This window comes from Anolis carolinensis, chromosome 6 (genome assembly GCF_035594765.1).
Source record: "Anolis carolinensis isolate JA03-04 chromosome 6, rAnoCar3.1.pri, whole genome shotgun sequence".
Lineage (NCBI taxonomy): Eukaryota > Metazoa > Chordata > Lepidosauria > Squamata > Dactyloidae > Anolis > Anolis carolinensis.
The window spans coordinates 98,519,195-98,542,892 of NC_085846.1; the positions used below are offsets into that span (position 1 = coordinate 98,519,195).

Below are 23,698 nucleotides of genomic sequence, written 5' to 3' on the forward strand. Positions count from 1 at the left end.
CCGTCTTCATATAATATAAATATGATAAATTAAAGCTGGGTATCCTGTTTATGGTAGAAAGGCACATTGTGACCAGTTTCTCTTTTTGGCCTCTACTCAAGATGCATGCCAAAGTCAGGGAATGAAGAGATATATGAAAGTATTCTCAAACTTTCTAAGTGGACTAGCTTTAAACATCAAATTGTTTTGTTCCAGGGTCCATGATAAGCATGCTTTGATTAAATTACCTGGATTAAATAATAGTATTGTCAAGCCAAATGGGATATTGGGGGAACAAGGAGTCACAGTGGGGATGTGGCTAGAACTATAGAGAGGGGGAGGGATGAAGCATTAAGATTCCTTTCTCCTATGATGGGCAAATTCTTCTACCCAACCTTGCATTTATCTGTTCAGATCACTAAAATAAAGATAATTGCTTCCAAAATCTCTTAAACCAGTTCTACTGAAACACATATTTCACCAGTCACACCCCACATTAAAATATAATCAACTAATTAGTTCATCTGACAATTGCACACTCTGTTTCCCCTGTCTACTATCTCTACCTAGGTAAGAGTCAAAGACCAGCTACCTTTTGTCAGTACTTGTGTTTATCTGTGTACATGTACCTGTAAGTCACCTTTCCACTTATGGTGACCCCATGAATTTCATAGGATGTTCTTAGGCACTTACATGCTCACCACTGCAAGTGGTAAAGGCAGCTCAATCACAAGGAGCCAGGTCAATAAGATACCTTGCAACTCAAATGTCCCCAAACCCCTCCAATTCAAATATTTCCATTTTGTCTCTCAATCACAGTGCTGTTAGTTTAAGTATACTTATGTCTTTCTTGGGGAAAAAATACTTACTATTTTTGTGAATTAATTCACAGTTCACTTGCTTTACACAGAATATCATTTAGCATGGAAAAGGAATAATACACGGAAAATTGGTGCTTGTAGAGCCACTACCAAGTGGTTTAGATAGTACTAAACTAGAAAGATGAATGGATTAACTTGGTTCTTGACATGGATAGGTCCAGCTATTTGCCTATAGATTTTACAGATGATAGTGATTTATACTATACTGTATAGTATTTGTACTATACTTTATAATCCATTTTAGCTGTAACTATAGTGAAAGTGGGGATGCATGCGCATATCCTGTATGTATGTGTGTAGTATATTCATTTTGCTGAAACAAATGAGAGGGATTATTGTGGGTTTTAACATTTTTGCGCAGACCAGAGTCTTAATATGCTTAATGCTTAACAACAATGAGTAGTAAGTAGAAATAAATTCGCATTAACAGATGAAGATTGCATTGCATTATGCTTTTCTAATTAGTATGTACCTGTAAACATCTGTTCAGCATATTGCAGGGCTGATTAACCACAAGAGTCTTTTTTCAGTTTCGTTATATTTGTATAATTGGATTAGCTAATTTCAGTGTGCGCTATCGGTGGTGCTGGGGTGGCAGAGTGGTTTGGCAAAAGATTGCTTGACCTGATCATACTGTTTGATAGTACAGTATTTTGAAACTGTCATTTCTCTAACTTTTATGGTTTATCTCTTCTCAGCTTTCACAACTTATCGTGAATGCAGGGGGAGTTGCTGCTGTCATTGACTGTATTGGCTGCTGCAAAGGAAATGTTAGACTCCCAGGGATTATGATGCTGGGCTATGTGGCAGCTCATTCAGAGAACCTTGCCATGGCAGTGATACTCTCCAAGGTCAGTTCTTAGTCCCTGATAGTGGCAGTCAGCATGATATTTAGAGAAGATTGTGCCAGTGTACATGATGTGAAGAAAATGTACTGGGAGACACTTTTCTTCCTCTCTTACAATGTTAGAATTCAATTTAATTCCATTTACGTTGAACAGGAGGTAATTCATTATAGATAAAATGGCATACTACTTGACACAGGATAGCCGGCATGGTGTAGTGGTTTAAGCATTGGATTGCTATTCTAGAGACCAGGGTTTGAATCCTTGCTCAGTCATGGAAACTTTCTGGGTAACCTTGGGCAAGTCACACACTCTCAACCTCAGAGGAAGACAAAGGCAAACATTGTCTGAACAAACCTTGCTCAGGTTTACTTGAAGGCACACAGCAACAAATGCTATCACTAGCTACTAATCAGGATGAGTGTCTGCTCCAGAAACAGAGTTGGCATCTCTCTCCATAGTAGTTGTTATGGAATAGGAGAGGGAGAATACATTTACATTCAGGACCTGCTGGCAGGCTTCCCATAGGCAATTGGTGAACCATTGTATACAGAAAAATGTGGATCCAGTACAGCTATTCCTTCCTATCTTGCTGTGGCCATTGTGCCAACGCTTGAACAGTGTATTCAAGAAACATGGCAACACATGATAAAGACAGAATACATGTCTGTTTATGAGAAAAGCTGTTTGTGACATGACTAAAAGACCTATGTGCAAATACCCCCTCTGTCATGAAGCTTATGCATGCTCTCAGGACGGATCTCTCAGACTAACTTGCCTGGCAGAGTGAATGAGTGCGATTGCCTTTTCTGTGTCAGGGTAATAAGGCAATAGCAGGTGGGAGGGGAAAATGTACATTGTCTTGAGCTTCTTGAAGAAAAGGCAGGATATAAATAAAAAATAAATCTCACGAATACCTCAGCTACATATGGTGAGGGTACAGGAGGAGACATTTTGGGTGGCGCTGGGATTTCTTTCCACAGGCAGCTAGGCTAGCATTCTTTCTGTTCTATTCCACTGGCAGGCAAAGGCTATTGTATTTGGACAAACCTTTGGCTATTAACTGGTTGCTGCAGAAGGGCCTTTTAATGGGGAGTGCTGTATTTTTATCTGCATGTTATGTCTTAAATGCTTTTAAACTGCTTTAAATTACAACTCTTTTAATAGGATAGTTAATTTAATTGCCTGTTAACTTGTTGTTTTTTTTAAAAACACAATTGCGATTAGCTTATAACTGTATTTTGTTTAATCATGTTGTGAGGTGCCTTGGGTCCTATGTTGAAAAAATTGTAGTAAATCAATTAACAAACAAATAACCAAATAGAAAATATATTATTGTCACTGTAAACCATGTTGAACTTTCATCAAAGATCATCAGGAAAATGTCTTGGAAAAAAAATATTTTGCCCTTCTCAGGCAGAAGTCAGAGGTGGAGCGCCTGCTTTTTATGCAGAAGGTTCCAGATTCAATTTCTGGTTTCTCCAGATAGAACTAGGAAACTCTCCTGCCTGAAAGGTTTTACTGATCAGTGCTGATAGGATTTAACTAGACAGACCAATGATCAGAGTATCGGTCAGTTTTTATATTCCTAGTAGAATTCCTCATTCATCGCATCATCTAAAAATAATTAGGTACCAACCTTGAATTTTTTGTAGGATTTTTCTTTCAAAATAATGGTCTTGGGATTGTACTCATAACCTGTTAATAAAAGTACTTTAAAGGGCAGTTGTCCTTTTGGAATACTCTCGTATCAGAATAGAAATAAGGCAAAAGCAGCATGTACCATGCCTGATTTGTTGGTAACATTATTTAAAAAATCTTTTGGTGAGATAATTCCAGATAATTTTGTGGGGGTAGGAAAAGATGGAAGAGGGGCCCAGTTTGGATTTCCTCCATCTCTGTCCCTAGATGTGGTAGGTGGATGATTAGTTATGTGGCCCATCGGATTGCTCTACATTTCTTTTTAAAGAATTTATTTTATGTATAACATTTTAAATGTAGATACCATTAATTTCTATAGTGATCATATAGGGAAAATCCTTAAACGCAATCCAGGCAAACATACATATTGACCATTGATCTGAGAAGAGTAAAGCACATGTTTAAATTTTCTTGGTGGCTCTGGAATCAGTGGGTCCTGAAAATGTTTACATAAGGCTGGGCTTTGCCCTTTGTTTATTAAGTACTCTCAATTATTCCAGCCTTTATAAATTCCTCAGATATACCAGTGATCTACTTCTCAGGGTTTTTTGGAGGACAAAAACAATTCTGAAGGAAATTGCATATCAACAATGCGACTGGTTCCAGCATGGAATTTTTGTGTTTCCAAAACAAAAATACCATGACTATATTAAATTGTACTCCAAAACCTGAGTTATGTGCCTGCTCATTGTGCCTGGAATGCAGTGGAATAGAAGAGTATTGGAGTTGTTGCCTTTTTCAGAAAGGTTATGGATTAGTTTGCTAGCAGAGTTTTGCATTTTCATGAGATGCTAATTGAGCTGTGTTTTTCCAAATAGCAGAGAGGAAACTGGCAAATGGCGTCTTAGAATAAATATTTGAATTCTCTGCTTTAATTGTCTTTAAAATGAGAATTTATAAAATGGGCATCTTTTATTATGTCAGCATGCCTGCTTTGCGTCTGCTGTAGTACACTTAAGACAAAATGCTTATATGTTATAGAAAACAAAAGACAACATTTGCACTCTGTCCTGTTATGATAAAAGAGTTGCAATTTTGAAACCCCATTGAATGTGCATGCCACAGGAATCAAATTGTCTCTTAAAACACAGGATATACTTTAGTTTTCTTGCACTGGTTTATTTGAAACAGGCAGACTGTTAAGTAAGCTTTTGTGTCTGAGATTTCCCACCCTGCAATGGGTTCTGCTAGATAACCAGACAGTGAGAGGGGAAATCTAATATTTCAATGCCTTGTGTGCAGTATAAGTATTAATGGTGTGCACTCTCTCTCATTTTCTCTCTTTAAATGTATCAAATGGTTCTTGGTGGGTAGTAGAATCTATTGATTTGTGTGTGTGTGTGCAAAGTATTCTAATTATAAAATTGTCAGGACTAAAAGGCAATCTGACTGATGAAAGTTCCAATCTACATCTGTAAGGGTCAGTGCCCACATGAATAATAACTTGTTAGTTGTGTTTAGATTTATTGTATGCAGTGAACAAAGAAAAAAGAACATAAATATAAAAAGATTCCTGCTGGGGTGGGGGATGGGGAAAGGGGAGCAATCCCCCCTCCATGCTTTGTGGCTGCACCCCATCCATTCATTCCAGGGGGCTTTTCGTGGGAGGCTGAAGTCTTATTGAAATGAATGGGAGGAGCACAGATGCAGTGTTTGGTCATTTTCCAGAAAACCTGGGAAGGAAACCTGAAACTCCGGAATTTCAGTGCCTGATAAAAGCCTCGCCTTTGCTTTTCTGTTTGCAACCTGAATTGTGGCACCTGCTCCCTGAATCCATTTGAAAGCAATAAAAATGTGTCAGCTCCCACTGACCTTATCTCAGGGAAATTGGCAGACTTAATATTCTTCTGATGCTTATATTCATAGCATTCTCAAATGATTTTTACAGGCTGAATGGGTGACAATATCCTCATAGCCATGTTAAGAATCTCTGTATGTATATCTATGTGTATATATGTACACACATACACAGAATCCCCAGTAATCTCTTCAAGGTTCTCCAAAACCTGTCCTGGATTCGTAACATTTTGTGCTTTTGATTAATACTGCAGGCGATTCCACAGCTGGCAGTTTGCTTGTCTGAAGAGCCAGAAGATCATATTAAAGCAGCGGCTGCATGGTCTTTGGGACAGATTGGGAGACACACTCCAGAACATGCTCGGGCTGTTGCAGTAGCAAACGTGTTACCCGTGTTACTTTCTTTCTATATGGCAAGTGAGAGTGCAGAAGACCTTCAGGTCAAAGTAAGTCAATTTATTTTTCCAAGTAACAGCAATAACTTATTCCTAGAATTGATCAAACTAGCTCTGATCCATGCCAATGCATAAGCATTGCCCAGTTAAAGATGCATAAGAGGGTGAAGTGGGGAAGAGAACCATGTATACTGCCTCGAGCTCATTAGAGGAAAGTCAGATATACATGTACAGTAGAGTCTTATTTATCCAAGACTCGCTTATCCAGGGTTTTGGATTATCCAATGCATTTTTGTAGTCAATGTTTTAAATATATCGTGATATTTTGGTGCTAAATTCCTAAATACAGTAATTACAACATAACATTACTGCATATTGAACTACGTTTTCTGTCAAATTTGTTGTATAACATGATGTTTTGGTGCTTAATTTGTAAAATCATAACCTAATTTGATGTTTAATAGGCTGTTCCTTAATCCCTCCTTATTATCCAAGATATTCGCTTATCCAAAGTTCTGCCGGCCTGTTTAGCTTGGATAAGTGAGACTCTACTGTAACTACTAAATGAGCATTTAAAGATGAAATATGAAGTAGGAAAGATTGAAGCAGTTGTGTAGGTCTGTAGCAGGCATGGGCAAACTTTGGCCCTCCAGGTGTTTTGGACTTCAACACCCACAATTCCTAATAGCCGGTAGGCTGCTAGGAATTGTGAAAGTTGAAGTCCAAAATGCCTAGAGGGCCAAAGTTTGCCATACCCAGTCTATAGGCAGTCCTTGAACTATCTTGGCCCAAATTAGGATAATGCAAGGAGTGGAAAACTGGAGGACAATGGGATCTGGTCCTGTCTCTAAACGTGTTGTAAACAGCTGATTTGTGGTATTCATAGTGTCCAATTGAGCCTGTACATATGAAAACCTAACTGTTAAACTGGATTGGACAGTTTGCATGTTGAATCTGTATGTACAGTGCACTTCTACAACATATGTCTGTGGCTCTGGGCTAGGACTGAAGCAAGTGTGTCCACTGGATTAGCAATGGTAAAGGTTTTTTTTAAAAAAAAAACAAAAAACATTGCATTATAAAGGTTAGCTATCAGTTTATGAATTAGCCACAAGAACTGTGAACACTATACCTGTGTAAAATAGTTGTGATCTGCATTGATGAAGGGACTGCCTGTGCCAATACTGTCTTGAGTATGATAGGAACTCATGGCATTATCCACATGGAAAGAATAATGGCATCCATGGTTATCTGGTTTTGCTGTTAGTGCTGTGCAGAAAAAGGCACAGTAAACCCCCTTTGAATGCCTTTTACCATGAAAGACCTATGATGAAATAACCCAAAACAAAACAACAGGTAATGCTTGTAGATGAGATTTTCAGTTTGAAAGCCACTTAATGACCTACTGTGAAAGAAAATAGGACACATATGGCTAGTGCTGTGTATAATGATTCGACTGGACTCAATCTAAAAGGACGTTCAGCTACTGATGTGTACAGAGATGAAAGAAAAGTCTGAAGCTGCACAATGTAGGTAGTAAGAAGACAGAAACAAAGACCGCAGATAATTTATTTAACTTAAAACAGGACAATAGAAACATTGAAATAGTTAAAGATTTTCTATATATAGCCTCAGCCATTAACCAAAATGGAGTCTGTAGTCAGGAACTTAGAAGACTTGACTTAGGTAGTCAGCTATGAAGGAATTGGGTAAGATTCTCGAGTCTAAAGACATTACATAAAAATACCAAAATTATAATGGTGTAGGCTATTCAAAGTATTTAGATTTTTATGTATGGTTATGAAAACTGGAAGGTGAAGAAAGTATTTAGGAAGAAAATAAATTCACTTGAAATGAGGTGCAGAAGGAAAGTTCTAGGGATACTATGGACTACAGAAAAAAACCCCCAGATAAATAGGCCCTAGAGCAAATCAAGGCTGAATTCTCCCTGGAATCCAAAATGGCTAATCTGAGACTCTCACACTTTGGACATTTGATTGAACAGCGTTGCTGGAAAATGTGATAATATGTGGTAAAGTCTAAGACAGTACCAGTAGAATCCTACTATAGGTGGATTGATTCAATCAAGGAAGCCACATCCTCGAGTTTGCAAGACCTGAGCAACCTACTTTATTATTGGGGTTATGGATGATTCTTATTTATAGGGTTTCTGTAAATCGAAGTTTTCAATCTGTAAAACACTAGTTTGCGGATGAATGCACAAGGTGGTGGAAATATTTGGATTGGACTCAAAACATTCCTTAGTTTCTAAAGAAAGCCTGAAGATAATAAGAATCACATCTCGTGGCCTATCAAGATGGTTCCCCCACCTAGACTTGGTGCAGTCAATATAGGCCTTGGTTTGAGGTGATAAGAGAACTGTGGTAATGAAGGAGGTTCATACTTCAAAGTGAGTGCTATTTTATATGAAAAAAACACACAAACTCCTTGCATATGGAAAACTAATTGTAGAAGAAAGGATTTGGATGTGCTGATTTTCTGTTGGCAGGATCTTGTTTTTATTTTTACAACAGGCCGACATTTAAATGCATAACTTTCCCAACTTTTAATCTAGAATAGTCTAGAATTTTAATCTAGAATAATCTATCTTGCTATCTTAAGATAGAACCACCACCTTATTTTCCTTGAGTAGACCAAGCCATTGCTGGTGCTGCCAGGGAAGAAGCAGTATGAAAGTGGCTCCCCCCAGTGTTTTAGGAAGTATTAAATAGGCCTCCATTCCAAGGAAAACAAAGTTGAGATCAAGGTATTCATATTTACCTTTCTGCTTCACAGGGTATGACATAATTTTGTTTGAATCATGGAATGTTTGGGGGCCTCTTTAGATTTTTGCTTTGTTTTAAGAAAAGCAAATGGCATGTGATATGCAAGTCAACTTACTTCATTAAGGCTGGATACTAACATATGGAAAGTAACCAAGATAACACATTATTCAGTCTCTGTAAGAAACATCCAACATCATACAAGAACAATCCATTACTCTGTATTACTTTTTATACTTTCTCTGTGTAGGTCTCTTTCCAGAAATTATTTTTTAAAACTCCAGTTTAAAAAAACACATTTTTCCGGATGGTTGTCTCTCTAATGCAAATATGTGGTATGTGTGGCCCTTCACACATACCACATGTTTTATGTACTTTTAGTTGGATAGAGACTGCCACCATCCTTCATTGTTGGCTATGCTGTCTTGGACTGATGAAAGCTGCAGTCTAATAATACTTGAAGGGCCACACATTTCCATACTCTGATCTAAGGAGTTCATTACCATGTCTTTCTTAAAAACAGGAGTCATAATTAAATCCATATGTTAGAGGGAGAAATCTCTTTCTATACTAGGGGCTGTTTGTTACAAAGTTAGGGCGATGCAATGGAATACCCTTGCACTTAACTCCATTGGCATAGATTGGGTTGTCTTGTTGGATACCTATCATTTGTAGCATGTGATGCTGCTGGAGGCAGTATCAGCAGAGAAAAGGCTAGTCCTCACGGTATAGGTGTGGTGCTGTCATCTGTTTGTTCACACCATTAGAAACCAGAGCAGTTCCATCCAGCTTTTCTGCTGCCTGACTGGGGATAAAATGAGGACGCCTGCGGGGGCAGGGGCGCCACCAAAGGGGCCACACCAAAGAGGGTTCACCTCTTTGGGAGAGCCACTTTGGGGGGGTGGCATGAGGGCGAGGACCGGTCCCTTTGCTTGGCAGACCTCACATCTATTACCTTGCTTTTATATAAGATTTTTATTTGTCATCTGGTAACTTGCCCATACAGAAAGGATGTGTTTTTTTTTTTAAGGAGGGAGGGAGTCCCCAGATTTGTGGAGCAACCATTGGAGTCATACAGGGCAGAAGGAGATGCGGAAGGGGGAGGAGCGTGATAGAGTGCTTATTGCCTCCTAACTGTCTCCTATATCGAATAGCCTGGATAACCAAGGTGACTCCCCCCAGGTTGAAAATGCTGCTCTTGAATGCCAGGTCAGTAAGTGGAAAAACAAGTGCCATCCAGGATTTGATTCTGGATGAGCATGCTGAACTGGTTTGGTATCACAGAAACCCTGCTGGATGAGCAGGGGAGGGGGGGGGGGTTAATTTTAGCTCTGTCCACCAAGATCCTCTGTGCAGCAGCAGGCAAGGCCTGGGGGTGGGGTGGTGGGGTGGGGAATTAGAGTTGCAGTGGTCTATTGTGATTCCATCCCCCTTAACATAAAGTAGATCAAAAATTCATACATGTTTGCATGATTTTTGAATCATAGAATAATAGAGCCAGAAGAGACCACATGGGTCATCCAGTCCAACCCCCTCCCATGGAAGAAGAGCACAAAGTACCTCTGACAGATGGCCATCCAGCCTCGGAAGGAGCTTCCACCTCACTTCTAGGCAGAGAATTCAATTGTTGAACACTTCTTTCTGTCAGGAAGTTCTCCCTAATGTTTAGGTGGAATCTCCTTTCCTGTAACTTGAACCCATTGCTCAGAGTCCTAGTTTCCAAGGCAGCAGAAAACAAGCCTGCTTCCTCTTCCTTATGACATCCTTTTGGGTCCTCTTTCCCCCCCCTCTTGAAGATAAGGACGACATTTGCCCTCCTCAGTCTGCTAACACTTCTCCTGTTCTCTTAAGAATTCTCAAAGATTGTTGCCAGTGGTTCTGAAATTACTTCTGCTAGTTCATTCAATACTCTTCAATGTAGTTCACCTGGCCCTGGAGACTTGAATTCATTTAGAGTAGTCAGGTATTCCTGGACTACTTCTTTACCTATTTTGGGTAGCATATTCCCAATTACCTCGTCTGCTCCATATTGCTCAGGTTGAAAACCAATCTCTTTTTGGGAGAAGACTGAGGCAAAGAAGGTATTGAGCAGCTCTGCCTTTTCCCTATCTCTGTTAGCATTTCACCACCTTCTCCATGCAGAGGCCCTGCCGTTTCCCTTTTCTTCCTTTTTTTACTGACATAACCAAATAACTCCTTTTTTATTGTTTTTAATCTCTCTGGCAAGCCTGTGCTCATTTTGCACCTTAGCCTTATGAACCTTTTCCCTACGCATGTTGGCTATTTGTTTGAATTCCTCTTTGATGATTCCCCCCCCCTTTCTATTTCTTGTGTATGTCTCTTTTAAATCTTAGTTCAGTTAAAAGTTCTTTGCACATCCATTCTGGATGTTTTACACTTCTCCTATTTTTTCTCCTTGTTGACATTGTTTGGAATTGTGCCTTCAGTATCTCACATTTAAAAAACTCCCATCTATCATTAACTCCCTTCTCTTTTAGTATTCTTGTCCATGGAATCACACTCAGTATTTCCTTAATTTCCCTGAAGTCAGCTCTCTTAAAGTCTAGAATGCATGTGAGACTTCTCTTAGGGCCCTTCCACACAGCTGTATTAACCCAGAATATCAAGACAGAAAATCCCACAATATCTGTTTTGAACTGGGTTATCCGAGTCCACACTGTCATATATTTCAGTTCAAAGCAGAAAATGTGGGATTTTATTCAGCTGTGTGGAAGGGGTCTCAGTTTCATCCTTTATTTGTATCGCACACTTCAGGAACACATGGTTACTTCCACCTAAGGATCCTACCACTTCCACTCCATTGACCAGATCCTCAGTGTTGGTTAGGATCACATCCAGAATAGCTGAGCTTCTTTTTGCCTCTTCTACCTTCTGGACAGTAAAATTGCTGGCAAGGCAAGTGGGAGAGTTGTTGAACTTTGAATTCTTGGCAAAGTTTGTTTTCCAATAGTTGAAATTCCCTATTACTACTATATCTCTTTTTCTGCATGTTTATCTGGTCAAGAAAGGCTTAATCCAGTTCTGCAGTCTGGCTAGGAGATCTGTAATAGACCCCACTACATATTTTTCAGTCCTTGTCACCTTAATTTCTTATCCAGATTCTCTCAACCTGGTTTTCAGGTCTGAAGTCTTGCATCTCTTCACAGGTGTAAATATTTTTTTGACATACAATGCTACTCCACCCCCCTCCTGTTTTGTTATTTCTCTAAAATAGCTTCTACCCTGCCATTGCTACATTTGTAGAAGATCAAGAGGGATTTTGAGTTCCCAACTTTTAAACAATAATAACTAAAAAATAGAATACTCTTTACTCCCTTTCTAAATTGCATTGGTGAAACTGAAAAAAAGCTGAGGTTACCTTAGAGGTGCCGTTTTCCTTGGAAACACAATTAATTGTCAGGGATAAGAATTCTAGTTTTGTATGAGTGATGTGGTATATCTCACAGTTCTTCTAATTACAAAGTATATATTGCAGCCACTAAATAAAAAAATCCCACCCAAGTCCTAATTAATTAATTTCTGTTTTCACTGTCTTTTGTGTTCCAGAACTCCCTTTTCCAAAAGGATTAGAATGGCACCTTAACTACAGTATTTTCTTTCTGCTTCGACAGGCCTTTGAAAACTGTACAAGGCCCATCCCATTTGAAGTTCTGGACTTTCTACCTGCTATTTTGCTTTGCTATTTTCAACAGTTTATAACTACTGTTTTAAAAAGAATATAATCTTTTTTAACTTTTGTATTTTGTGAATTTTAAGTATGTCCTATTTATCTGTTTTAAGCCATCTGGAACCACAAACTGGGGGAAAGGTGGGATATAAATAAATATAATGATGCTGCTTCTGATTAATAGGATTGACTGTCCCTCAGTATGTCAGCCAAGGACAGCATTTTGGTTTAACCAAGTGGCAAAGGTTTGGGAGCCATACAAAGGACCTAAAGCGCTCAGCCGTGGGTAGCTCAGTTCTGTTTCCTTTTAAACCCTTTGAATGGGAAGCTGGATACAAGCTGTTCATCATTGTAGCATTTCAGTCCATTTGCAACATTAATGCAGAGGATAGAATATCATGTCATTATCTAATTACATTTGAACTTGGCAGAGCTCAGGTGGTCACAAGAGAAGCTACCCCTGCAGGGCTCAGAAGCTCTGTTTTGGACTAATGAAAGCCTTTGCAGAAACTGTCTGATTTTTTCCCCAGACATTTCCAGAACAGTTTCCAGGCCTTTTTAGAGCAGTTTGAGTTGTAGTGTATAAACCAAACAACAGTACAGGAGGGAAGAATCCCAGCCTCTATGCCAGATACCAGATACTATGAGACAATATCCGTTGCAACCAGTGTTTACAATATTGGTATTAATCTAAATCTCTGCCCTTAGAAAGCAGAGTCCTGTTGGAACTTAGCTTTCAGACAACAAGGCTGTAATCTCCTGAACTATCAAAATTTACTCTTGGATGTGTTTCACTGTCTCTCAGCTGGACCTATTTTCAGCTGACATGATAAAATGTGGAAAATTACTATATCTTCAATTCACTAGACAAAAGGCAAGATATATATGTAGCACCAGCACATATCTTTTTTATTTCATTTTGCTTGTCCTTATTGCAATAACAAAGCATGACTTGTACATGGTTATGGGAATTACAACAAAAATCATTATGCCCACAGTCATCCTTTCACAATCTTCCTGTCTTTTATAACAAATTAAACTTGGATTTCCAGAGAATATTTTAAAGATTGCTAATATTCATTAAAGGGATATATAGATGCTTACAGTTTTTGCATTGCTGAAATAATTCAATCTTAATTTTATAAATAGGTTTAGAGATGATTATGTTACCAATGCCTTACAGAAAATATTTTGCATTTTGATAGACAAAGAAGGCTTTGAAAAACATCTTACAAAATTGCACTCATCTGCCATCACTTGAACCTTTGCTCTATGATGCTCCTCCCAACATCCTGAAACACGTAGTTGGCCAGTTCAGTAAAGTAAGTGGCCATTTGTTTATCACTGGGCTGTGTACTTGGCCAATGTTTCTTAAACGCATCAGGGTCACTTGCCTGACATATCATCAGAGTCAGGGAAGAAAGCAGCTGTCTCACACGAAAAAGAAAAATTCTGCATTGTTTGGTCTTATTTATTGAAATACTTAGGGAAGTAAACTACCCATTTATGCTGCTGTTTTCCCCCCCCCCCCTACATCAGGTTTCTTCTTTGTGGTCTCTGTGGGTCTAAACCGCATTTGTGCAGGTTCCATCGGAAAGTTTCTCCAAGTTCTACTTCAGATTTTGGCGGTAACCCCACCCAATCCTCCCTGGGGTTCTGTTAGACCCATTTTTGTAAATTCACAGAGGACCACTCAAAGAAACACAGTTACAAGTAAACAACTTGTCCTTCTCCTTTTAGTTCGTCTTTTTTCTGCAGCAGTGTAGATGGCTGGAGAGCTTTTATCTCCCACTTTCTTGTTTTATTCCAGAGGTGGATAACTGTCAAGGCTGAGGGTTAAAGTAGGTCTCCAGCTACTGCTGCTTCCATGTAAAAACTACCTGCCTGCCTGCCTATTTTTCTACCTACTTATCTGCCCCAAAATGCCCTAAGCTACATGGTGAGCATATTTATCATGTCTTGATCCCTTTGACCTTTTATGTCCAGAAGAAGATTTCATTACAACCAGAAATATTCCTGGTTTTTTTTTTAAAGGCCTCTCCTGTAACTAAGATGCTCCAATGCCCCAGAAAAGATGGGGAAAATTACTCACACACAGCACATAGAATGAGGGACATTTCAGGGCAGTGTTTTTTTTTCCTTCTGGGTCCCATAAAAGTGGTTTGGGATAGTTCATGTGGCACATGGGCTACATTTTGCATACCCATTTTATTCCTTTTTGATCAGTTCCTGGAAACAAAGTGTTCAAAAGGTAAAAAGCAGAGTTTAGAAATTTAATTTTAAAGAAGAATCTATATTGGAGCCATATGATCCCACAGCTGCTCAGCTATGGGTGGCTTCAGCTTTTCATATCTTCATCCTCCTTACACCAGGTTGTTCTTGTTTGCTCTTTGGCAAAAAGGCATTTCCCTCCAAGGTGTTAGATAGGATGAGAAAAACCTGATGCACAGAGCTCAGCATCTGCTGGATTGTCTTTCTGATGAATACTACAGGTTGGTGCCATGCTCAGTAGACCCTAAATCAATCACAAAAATACAAGATTAAGGAAAGGGTAACCTTTGAGCTTTTAAGGTTTGGGAGGAGCTATGACGTAAATCTTGTTAAGTAGAAAAGCTGATGTGGAATACATGCTAAGCTCACCAGTACGGTTTGGATTAGGCAAAACTCCACCCAAATTATTAATTTTATTTTAGAGTTATTTGAGCTCCATTGAGCTTGCATGGAGAGGACTGCTAGATCTGTTGTGGCCTGGCTTTGGAATGGCCTTCTAAAAAGGGGCTATTTACCTAAATAAGGGTTTGGTAGCCATAGCTTAGTCTTTTTTCCAGCTGAAAATAAGCATTTTGAAGGATTCAGAGGATGTTGTTCCAGGAGCTTCACCGGATCTCTGCCTAGGAGACACATGCAATCCTTTAATACTAAGGTAGCAGCTTTAATGTTAATGAGATAATGTGTTCACTATTGCTAATGCTGAATAGAAAGAAAGGTATTGGTAATTCAGATGTGCATGTTGCCCACTTTTGAATTTTATATGCACACTATAAAGTGTTTTATACCTCCTTTGTAAAAATACCTTTTGTAAAGCCTTGTCTTCAGGTTTTTCAGGCTTGATCCAAAAAGATGTTTGCTTTTTTACTGTGTTGTGCTCTCTTTTTAGTTCATCTCAGTGAAGTAGAATATTTTATCAGATCATACGTAGTGTGGTGGTGTTGTGAATCTTTAAGGATGATTTAATTTATTATGATATGATTTCTATTTCATAGGTTCTGCCACATGATCCCAAAGCTAGACGCCTTTTTGTAACAAGTGGTGGCCTTAAAAAAGTGCAGGAGATAAAAGCAGAGGCTGGGTCCCTGCTTCAAGAATACATCAACACAATTAACAATTGTTATCCTGAAGAAATAGTCAGGTGAGAAAATGATGGTAGTGTATTCATTTTCATTTTGTAAATGTTTTCAGTCAACAATTCTCTCGCATCAGGTGCTTCAGTAAGTCACAGTTCCTGGAGCTTGCTTTTTGTACTTTCACCCCACCTTCAAATCTTGGAAAAACTTTGATGTGCTTCATTCTTCATTTCGTCCTTCAGAATAGTTACGTTGTATTCATTTTCCTATGGCATTTTCAGTCCTTATTGGGCTATTTGGGAGTGTTTCACCTACTTCTTAATTTTTATTCTAATTGATTTGTTTTGTGCTCTATGAAATTCTAGGTTACTCCCTCCAAAAAGGTCTGATGATAGCTGCTTCTTGTATATTGGTGGTTCTGTTTGGCTACATAAGCATGCTGTTTGCTACATAAGCATTATTCCTGTTATATGTTTATTTTTACCTCGCCTTTTCTGTCCACAAGGAGATTCAAAGCAGCTTACGTTAAAAGCATTTCAATACAATTTAAAATCTACAAATATATAAACATTAAAACAGGATTAAATATCATTGGTATTTAAAAAAACAGTTAAAATTAATAAAAACATATTCAAAACTAAAAACCACAGCACCCTGACTTGATTTTAAAAACGTTCTTTAAAAGCCTGCCTGAATAAAAAGTTTTTAGCCTGCCACTGGAAGGACAGTAGGGAGGGGGCCATTCTGGCTTCCCTGGGAAGAAGGGAGTTCCAGAGTCAAGGAGCAGCCACTGAGAAGGAAGCCCCTCCCCTTGTTCCCACCAACCAAGCATGGAGTGGAGGTGGGCCCGAGAGAAGGGCCTCTCCTGAAGATCTCAGGACCCAGGCAGGTTTGTACAAGAAGATGTGGTCAGTCAAATAGCCTGGGCCTGAGCCATCTAGGGCTTTAAAGGTCATAATCAGCACTCTGAATTGTAGGCCATTGCAATTCTACCTCCCTATCTCCCAGGCCCTGCCTGCTGCTGTACAGAAAAACCTGGTGGGCAGAGCTGAGAGAGATTAACCTCTCCCCCCCGCCCCCCAGTTTCATCCAGCCAGATCTCTGTGATACAAATCAGGTCAGCATTTTCATCCAGAATCAAGTCCTGAATGGCAGTTGTTTTTCCATTTACTTACCTGGCATTCAACAACAGCATTTTCAACTAAGGGGACTGTCACCCTGGTTATCCAGGCTGATATAGGAGACAGTTTGGAGGCAATAAGCATGCCATTTTGTTGGCACTGAGGCTGTCTCCTTCTTCCTATTCTACCCCTCCCCTGTATGACTCCAATGGCCGCCCTCCAATCTGGAAGCTTCCTCACTTCTCTAGAAAACACATCCTTTCTATATGGGACAGGCTAACAGATGACAAATAAAAACCTTATGTAAAATCAGACAGGCAGATGCTAAAAACAAACAAATAGGCTTGACATCAATCAAGCAAAGGGACAGGCTCTCACCCTCTTGTCACCCCAAAGAGGCTCCCACACAGGAGTGAACCCCGCATAATACAATTTGCAGATAATATAAATTAATTTTAGGATGTGCTACATCCATAATACTTGGTAAATAGAATTGTGGTCTGGAGTTGTAAGTGCCCTTATTCCAGTAAAGCAGGTTTCTCTTTATGGCAGTCTTAACAGAAACTCCAATCTAGCAGTCCAGAAAAAAAAAATCATCAATGCACATATGGGACAAGTAAGAACAAAGACCAAAAAAGCAGAAATTCTATGTTTTCAACTATGACCTCTGTCCTTGTTCCAGAACAGAAGAACCCAGTGCAAAATGCTAGATTTAGGCATAAGATTTAGGCATACAGTAGAGCAGGGGTCCCCAAACTAAGGCCCGGGGGCCGGATGTGGCCCTCCGAGGTCATTTACCTGGCCCCTGCCCTCAGTTTTATAATATAATATATTGTATATACATATAATATTGATAATAACATTATAATGTAATACAATATAACACTAATAATAATAATACCATATAATAATATTAATTATATATTCTATATTACTAATAATATTATAGTATAGTGGTATAGTTCAATAAAGTAATATATAATGCTAATATTGTGCTATGCTAATAATATAATATATTGTATGTACATATAATTTGTAAGCCACTCTGAGTCCCCTTTGGGGTGAGAAGGGTGTGATACAAATGTAGTAAATAAATGCAGTAAATAAATAAATAATAAATAAATGCATTTTAGACTTAGGCTCGCCCAAAGTCTGAAATGACTTGAAGGCACACAACAACAACAACAACAACAACAACAATCCTAATTAACTTGACTATCTCATTGGCCAGAAGCAGGAGCACACTTCCCATTGAAATCCTGATAAATGTATGTTGGTTAAAATTATTTTTATTTTTAAATATTGTATTGTTCTTTCATTATTCTTGTTGTTGTTGTTTTTGCACTACAAATAAGACATGTGCAGTGTGCATCGGAATTAATCCGGCCCCTCAACAGTCTGAAGGATTGTGGACCGGCCCTCGGATTAAAAAGTTTGAGGACCCCTGCAGTAGAGTCACTTATCCAAGCCTTGCTTATCCAAGCCTCTGGATAATCCAAGCCATTTTTGTAGTCAATGTTTTCAATATATCGTGATATTTTGGTGCTAAATTCGTAAATGCAGTAATTACAACATAACATTACTGCGTATTGAACTACTTTTTCTGTCATATTTGCTGTATAACATGAAGTTTTGGTGCTTAATTTGTAAAATCATGACCTAATTTGATGTTTAATAGGCTTTTCCTTAATCCCTCCTTATTATCCAAGATATTCGCTTATCCAAGCTTCTGCTGGCCAGCTTAGCTTGGATAAGTGAGACTCTACTGTATTTCTAAATGTATCTACACAGAACAGTAAGAGATGGTCCTCAAGCATCATAGATCTGCCCTGCTTGTGGTCTTTAGGTAGCAATTTGTTATAAAGATTATTTTGTTGAGCAAATAGAAAGCCCATAATGAGCAGACATGACTCTAAATTCCTTCCTCTTGATGTCTTGGCTTTGTATCTTTTCCTCATATTTTATTTAACTTCTCTCCTATCTGAAGCTCCTAAAGATTGGGCCCCAGACTTCCCTAATGTTCTCACTGTCCTCCCCCCAACTCTCTAGTTCTGCATAATTTAATTGGCTTTCAAGAAATGGTACAAAAGCAGAGTTAAGAAGCAGGCTGTCCCTCTGCTAGGCCAATGCATTATCCATAATGCTCAGATGCTGTGCAATTCTACTCCCTCTGCTGGTTGTCTGCATTTTTCATAAAGTCAGTCGCACGCTGTGGCTCAGACCTCCTGGAATTGAAAGAGCTTCACTTGTGAAGTGAATGAACTAAAATGACCTGAAAATATCCCACAAAGGCCGTCTTGAATTTCTGCTGCCAAAACTGAAAACACAGATTAAACGATGTCATAGATATTTTGTTATTTTGGCCTAGTAGGCAGATCAAGGTTCATTTTGTTTGGAACAATTAATTTTGAGGTATGAAACATTAGCTAGATTATGTTTTATAAGCATACAATCTGATTTTATCTATCTTTTCATCTGAAGTAATTCTGGTAACATCAATGGGACTAACTCCTCCCAGAGTGTCCATCAGAGAATAATCTTTGTGTGAGGAAACAGACAATCAAATTGCTGGTAGAATGGATAAAAGTGTGCAAGTTCATTGTTTACATACTACCCACATGTTAATTGGAGTAGCATTTTCTGATACTTCAGAGTCCACATACCAGATGTACCAGATGTAGGCCTGATGAAAGTTTACCTTGTTTACATTTCTTATTGCTTTTTGTTTCACCTAAAAGTCTGTTATTCATTTCTTCCATTTACAAAAGCTTTTTTGTTTATCATGAAAAGACAATGATCATGTGGCGTGAAACTGGTTTCCTCCGCAGTCTTTCCTCTACAGTTCCTTGCTGTCTGTTGATTTTTGTTTTAAATGCCACATGCTGCTTTTAAATCTGACCTTTGGGCTCGGATCTGAGAGAAGCTAAGACACGTTTTATACTTTGATTGCCTGCCCAAGCGGGAATAGTTAGACAGCAGTAAATTCTTCCAAGTGAAATCTTTAAGGGAACCGAGCAACATTAAGCAAATTCACTAGGGAGAGGTCTTTGGAAACTTGTGTTTTTCTTTGTCATTTATAAGCAAAGCAGTATGGAAGAAGAGATGCAATTTCAGGATTCGATGAGAGTGGAGAAGTCCAACATCCATAGCAAGGGTCAAAGGCTCTTGGATATAAATTCAAGACTAAATAACAAAGCAGTTCACTTTTAAATAAAATTTTGATGATTATTATGGGAATACTTCACAATCATCTGGAACATACATGGATATATAATCACATCTGCCCTCCCAAGAAGCTACCCTTTGGAGGAGAATGGGCTTTTTTCCATAGTTCTGTAATAAACACCAAGCAGAGTTGGGGACTGGAGTAGGATTCATATCCATAGTGCCTTCACTTACCAGTGACAAAGTTGAACAGTGAGGGCTACACCATAAATAAATAGCATTAAAATGTTGAAGGTGCAAAATTAATGTTTAATTAATATTTAGGACAATCCCTGCGATATTTTAAACATGCACATTTTAATTAGGGGAAGTTTAGAGAATGAAACCAATAGTCTAGTCTGGTGATAATGGTGGTGATAATGGTAATTCCTCTCCACCTCATCTTCCATTTCCAAGTCCAGTAAAAGAGGGATAACTGGTCCATTAACAGCAAATTTGAGAAAAATGTCATTTTTGCTTTGATATGTAACTGGTACAAGTCTGTTTAGAATGTCTTAGAAATAGATTGGATTTATATTCAGATGAAACCTTTTGAAATCAATGTGTCAATAGGTAGTTATGACTAACTTAAATCCCTTTGACTTTAATGTGTCTAATTAGAGAAAAATCAAGTGTAGATATATCCCATAGTGTTTATTTCTTTAAAAAGAAGAATGAGTGTGTTGATGCATACAAAGGAATAGTTTGACAGTAAATTATTTTTGTCCCCATAATGCCCCATCATTTTTATTATTTTAAGCATAAAAATACCAGTTAGAGAGCTAGGGATTGATTAAAATATAAGCATAAAGTCTGGGTCTGGAAGGTCCTTTCATTGCCATACTCCCCCCCCCCCCCTTCATATTCTAGTCCCAAATTCTATTTTGTTCTCCTGTAAGGGCAAAAAGTCACAAGACTGCTGGAAATTATTTCTAACAGCCGAAGGCCTAAAGCCATGTTAGGCCAACTAAACCCATTGAATCAGGGAACTTACTTAAGGATCATATTGATATACCAAATTCCCATTGATTTTAATGAGTCTACTTGAGCTGGGAACTAATAGTTGGATTCAGACCTAAATTGGTAAGTTGCAAAAGCCATTATAAAGATATCTCTTGGGCATAGTGGATGGAGAACCGTTCTCTTCCCATAATACTAGATTATGTAGTGCAATGAATGTGAAAAAGATTCAAGAGAGATAAAATGATGTGTATGTGTAGTGTATAGTCAAACTATGGTTTTTGCAGCTCCAAGATGTGATGGTCAACAGTTTAGGTTTCTGTAAAACTGGGGTGGGCAATGTCCAAAGCCCCTGAGTACATGCCCTCACCTGTCACATTTGACAAGCACAGCCCTAGTTTATTCTTTGTTCTCCCACTTTCTCAGCCACTATTAAATATCCCAGTTTCTCTCTCTTCCTCCCAGTTTCCCCTCAGTTTATAAATTCCTGGTTTTCTCTGCTTATAATGAGTCTTGTGTTTGCGTCTTTATTGATGTTTACTCCCATTGCCCAGCCACACCATATATGTGTCTTGGTTTTTGTGGGTGAAATGTTGGAGGGTGTTTGGGTGCTGTTCATACTCTGAGATTAGAGAGTCCTGCCTTACCTCTCAACTACCAGTTCATTTGGTGATTCCAAATGGCCATAGCACCCTCTGCGGGGTACAATAAGACATTTGGCCTCATTGGATGTGAGAAAATATTGGTCTATTCTCAAAACCCAAAGTGATCTCATCCCAAAGATGGCCATCCAATCTTTATGTAAAAACATTCAATGAAGAAAAGCCCAACTCCCTCCAAAGCAGTTCATTCCACTGCTGAATGGCTGTTACTGCCAGGAATGTTTAATCTTAATCTTCTTTCTTGTAATTTCAATTATTGGTTCATAGCCTACATCTTGCAGCAGGAAGCAACTTGTTTTATCTTCTTCATGGTATCTCTTTGTTTAATTTAACTAAAGATTTGCCTTTATGGAGAAGGCAGATGTGAAACAAGTGTTTCATACAAAACTAGAATACACTAATGCATACATTTAGACATCTGGGAGTCTCCTGGGCAATATCCTTGCAGACAGCCAATTCCCTCACATCAGAAGCAACATGCAGTTTCTCAAGTACCTCCTGACACGAAAAAAAATTAGCTGATATTTATGGCATAAAATCCTTGCACAGAATGAAGAACACTTGATTTCCTTCAACAGGTTTAAGTGTTTCTTATTCAGATTGTAGATTTGTATTTAAAACACATTGAGGGTTTGTTTGTTTTTTAATCAAGACATCCTTGTTTCTCTTTCAGATATTATTCCCCTGAATATTCTGAAGCACTTCTGGAAAGAGTAGAAAATTATCAGCCTGTTCTATAAACTCTTCAGTATTTTTGATATAATAATTACTTTCGCTTATCTGTGTTTTTGAGTAGCAAGAAAATATCCTTTGGAAAATACTAGTCTGGGAGATATTTATCCCTCTTCTTTTACCAATCACTTAGAACAATAGGTAGATATACCTTTCTGTCTTTAAACTACAGTTTGATTTCTAGAAGTTCAAGCTTAACAAGAAAGCCTGTCTGAATTTCTCAAGTGTTGAAGACCTAAGAACAGAAGGTACAGCACTTTGTCTGAATATACTTCTGGTCTTCAGAGTCTAATTGAGTCTTTAAAACAAAATATTAAGAATACTGGTTTGTGAAGGGATTGCAACACTCTTCACCAAGTCCTGGAGCCATACATCATCTATTTGTGTCAGTGGTTCGCATGGACTTTTCATTTGCAGGTTTGTGCAGCCTAAGTTGAAATGGTCTCTGTGGAATAAACAAGTGACAAACTACACCTTGATTTCTTGCCTTCCTATCATTTCAGCCCTTGAATGTTTGATCTTAATATGCAGGTTTTTAATTGAGAAGTTTCATCTATCTGCTACTTCAGGAGGACCATTTTCTGAGTTTATAAACTATTTTTAAAGGACTGGTTACATAGTTAAAAGAAAACTGAACATAAACATAGTAGTGAATTTTGCTTGAAAGATTGCCAACACTTCTGGGCCTCACCATTCTTTTGAGATAGTTTATTTTTTTTAATTGCACCTTGAAAACCTCTTGCCAGAAATAACATTCCAGATACCTTTTGATTTTCATCTATCTTGTAGGGCTGGTAAATCTTAACTACAGTTGGATGATTTATTTACATTTATCTCTAAGCAAAGAAATGCACTATAAGCCATCAAGATCTTGTATTATTCCTGAAAGGTTGTAGTCTTCACTGAATGATGGTATGAGTTATATAGGTATTCATCACATATCAATAATCCTCTTTTGTGGTATTTGTGGACACTTACCTCAGCTTTTTATTGTAACACTTTAGAGAAAACAAAATATAACAAAAGCAATACCCTTATTAGCCAATGAAAATGCACAAAATGCATCATGCTAGCTTTCAAAGCTCTGTAGGCATCTTCATTAGGCAAAGGATATTATAGATCATACAGGAGAAGAAAAGTGACAATAGTGAAGTTGCAGGCCTATATTTTGTATCAGATGTTGTCTCTGTTGTAATTAAGTTGGTCTAGAGAGATATCAATGCAGGCAGAAGCCATTCCCCCTTCTTGGCCATGTGCAGATTGAGACAAAGTACAGTAAAACTTACTCTATTAGCAACAGTTAATGCAGCTTGTCTTGAGAGCTAGTTTGTATTTGTGCTTTTTGAATCCACAGGCCCCTTGCTAGGAAAAGGCAACAAAAAGTGTTGTGGCATCTTAAAAGTGAATACATGCTATTTTACATAAACCCATTTTATCAGATGGATGAACTCTTGCCTCAGTTGGCAGATTTATATGCATGGTGGGTGGCAGGGCGGCGGCGGGGGGGGGGGGGGTTGAAACTTTTTTTTAGCGAATCATGAAGAGCAGTTCCATAATGCAAAATAATTTAGAAATCAGGCTCCATCGATAAACTTCAGTGTACTCT

The 23,698-nt window shown here is 38.4% G+C and overlaps 1 protein-coding gene across 8 annotated transcripts in view; it reads left to right on the forward strand.

The window, feature by feature from the left end:
- spag6 (sperm associated antigen 6) overlaps positions 1–22,563 on the forward strand; it is a 54,744-nt gene extending 32,181 nt beyond the window's left edge. For 4 of the 8 annotated variants that reach the window (XM_062984330.1, XM_062984333.1, XM_062984331.1 and 1 more), the window contains 6 exons: positions 1,559–1,711; positions 5,458–5,649; positions 9,412–9,549; positions 13,275–13,391; positions 15,333–15,478; positions 22,034–22,563. In XM_062984330.1, the coding sequence (XP_062840400.1) occupies positions 1,559–1,711; positions 5,458–5,649; positions 9,412–9,549; positions 13,275–13,391; positions 15,333–15,478; positions 22,034–22,100 (813 nt within the window). In that variant the 3' untranslated portion in view covers positions 22,101–22,563. Of the gene's footprint in view, positions 1–1,558; positions 1,712–5,457; positions 5,650–9,411; positions 9,591–11,948; positions 12,211–13,274; positions 13,392–15,332; positions 15,479–22,033 lie in introns of those variants that run through there. The other 4 variants (XR_010007228.1, XR_010007229.1, XM_003222160.4 and 1 more) reach the window with 4 other exon arrangements.
- The last annotated feature ends 1,135 nt before the right edge of the window (positions 22,564–23,698 follow it).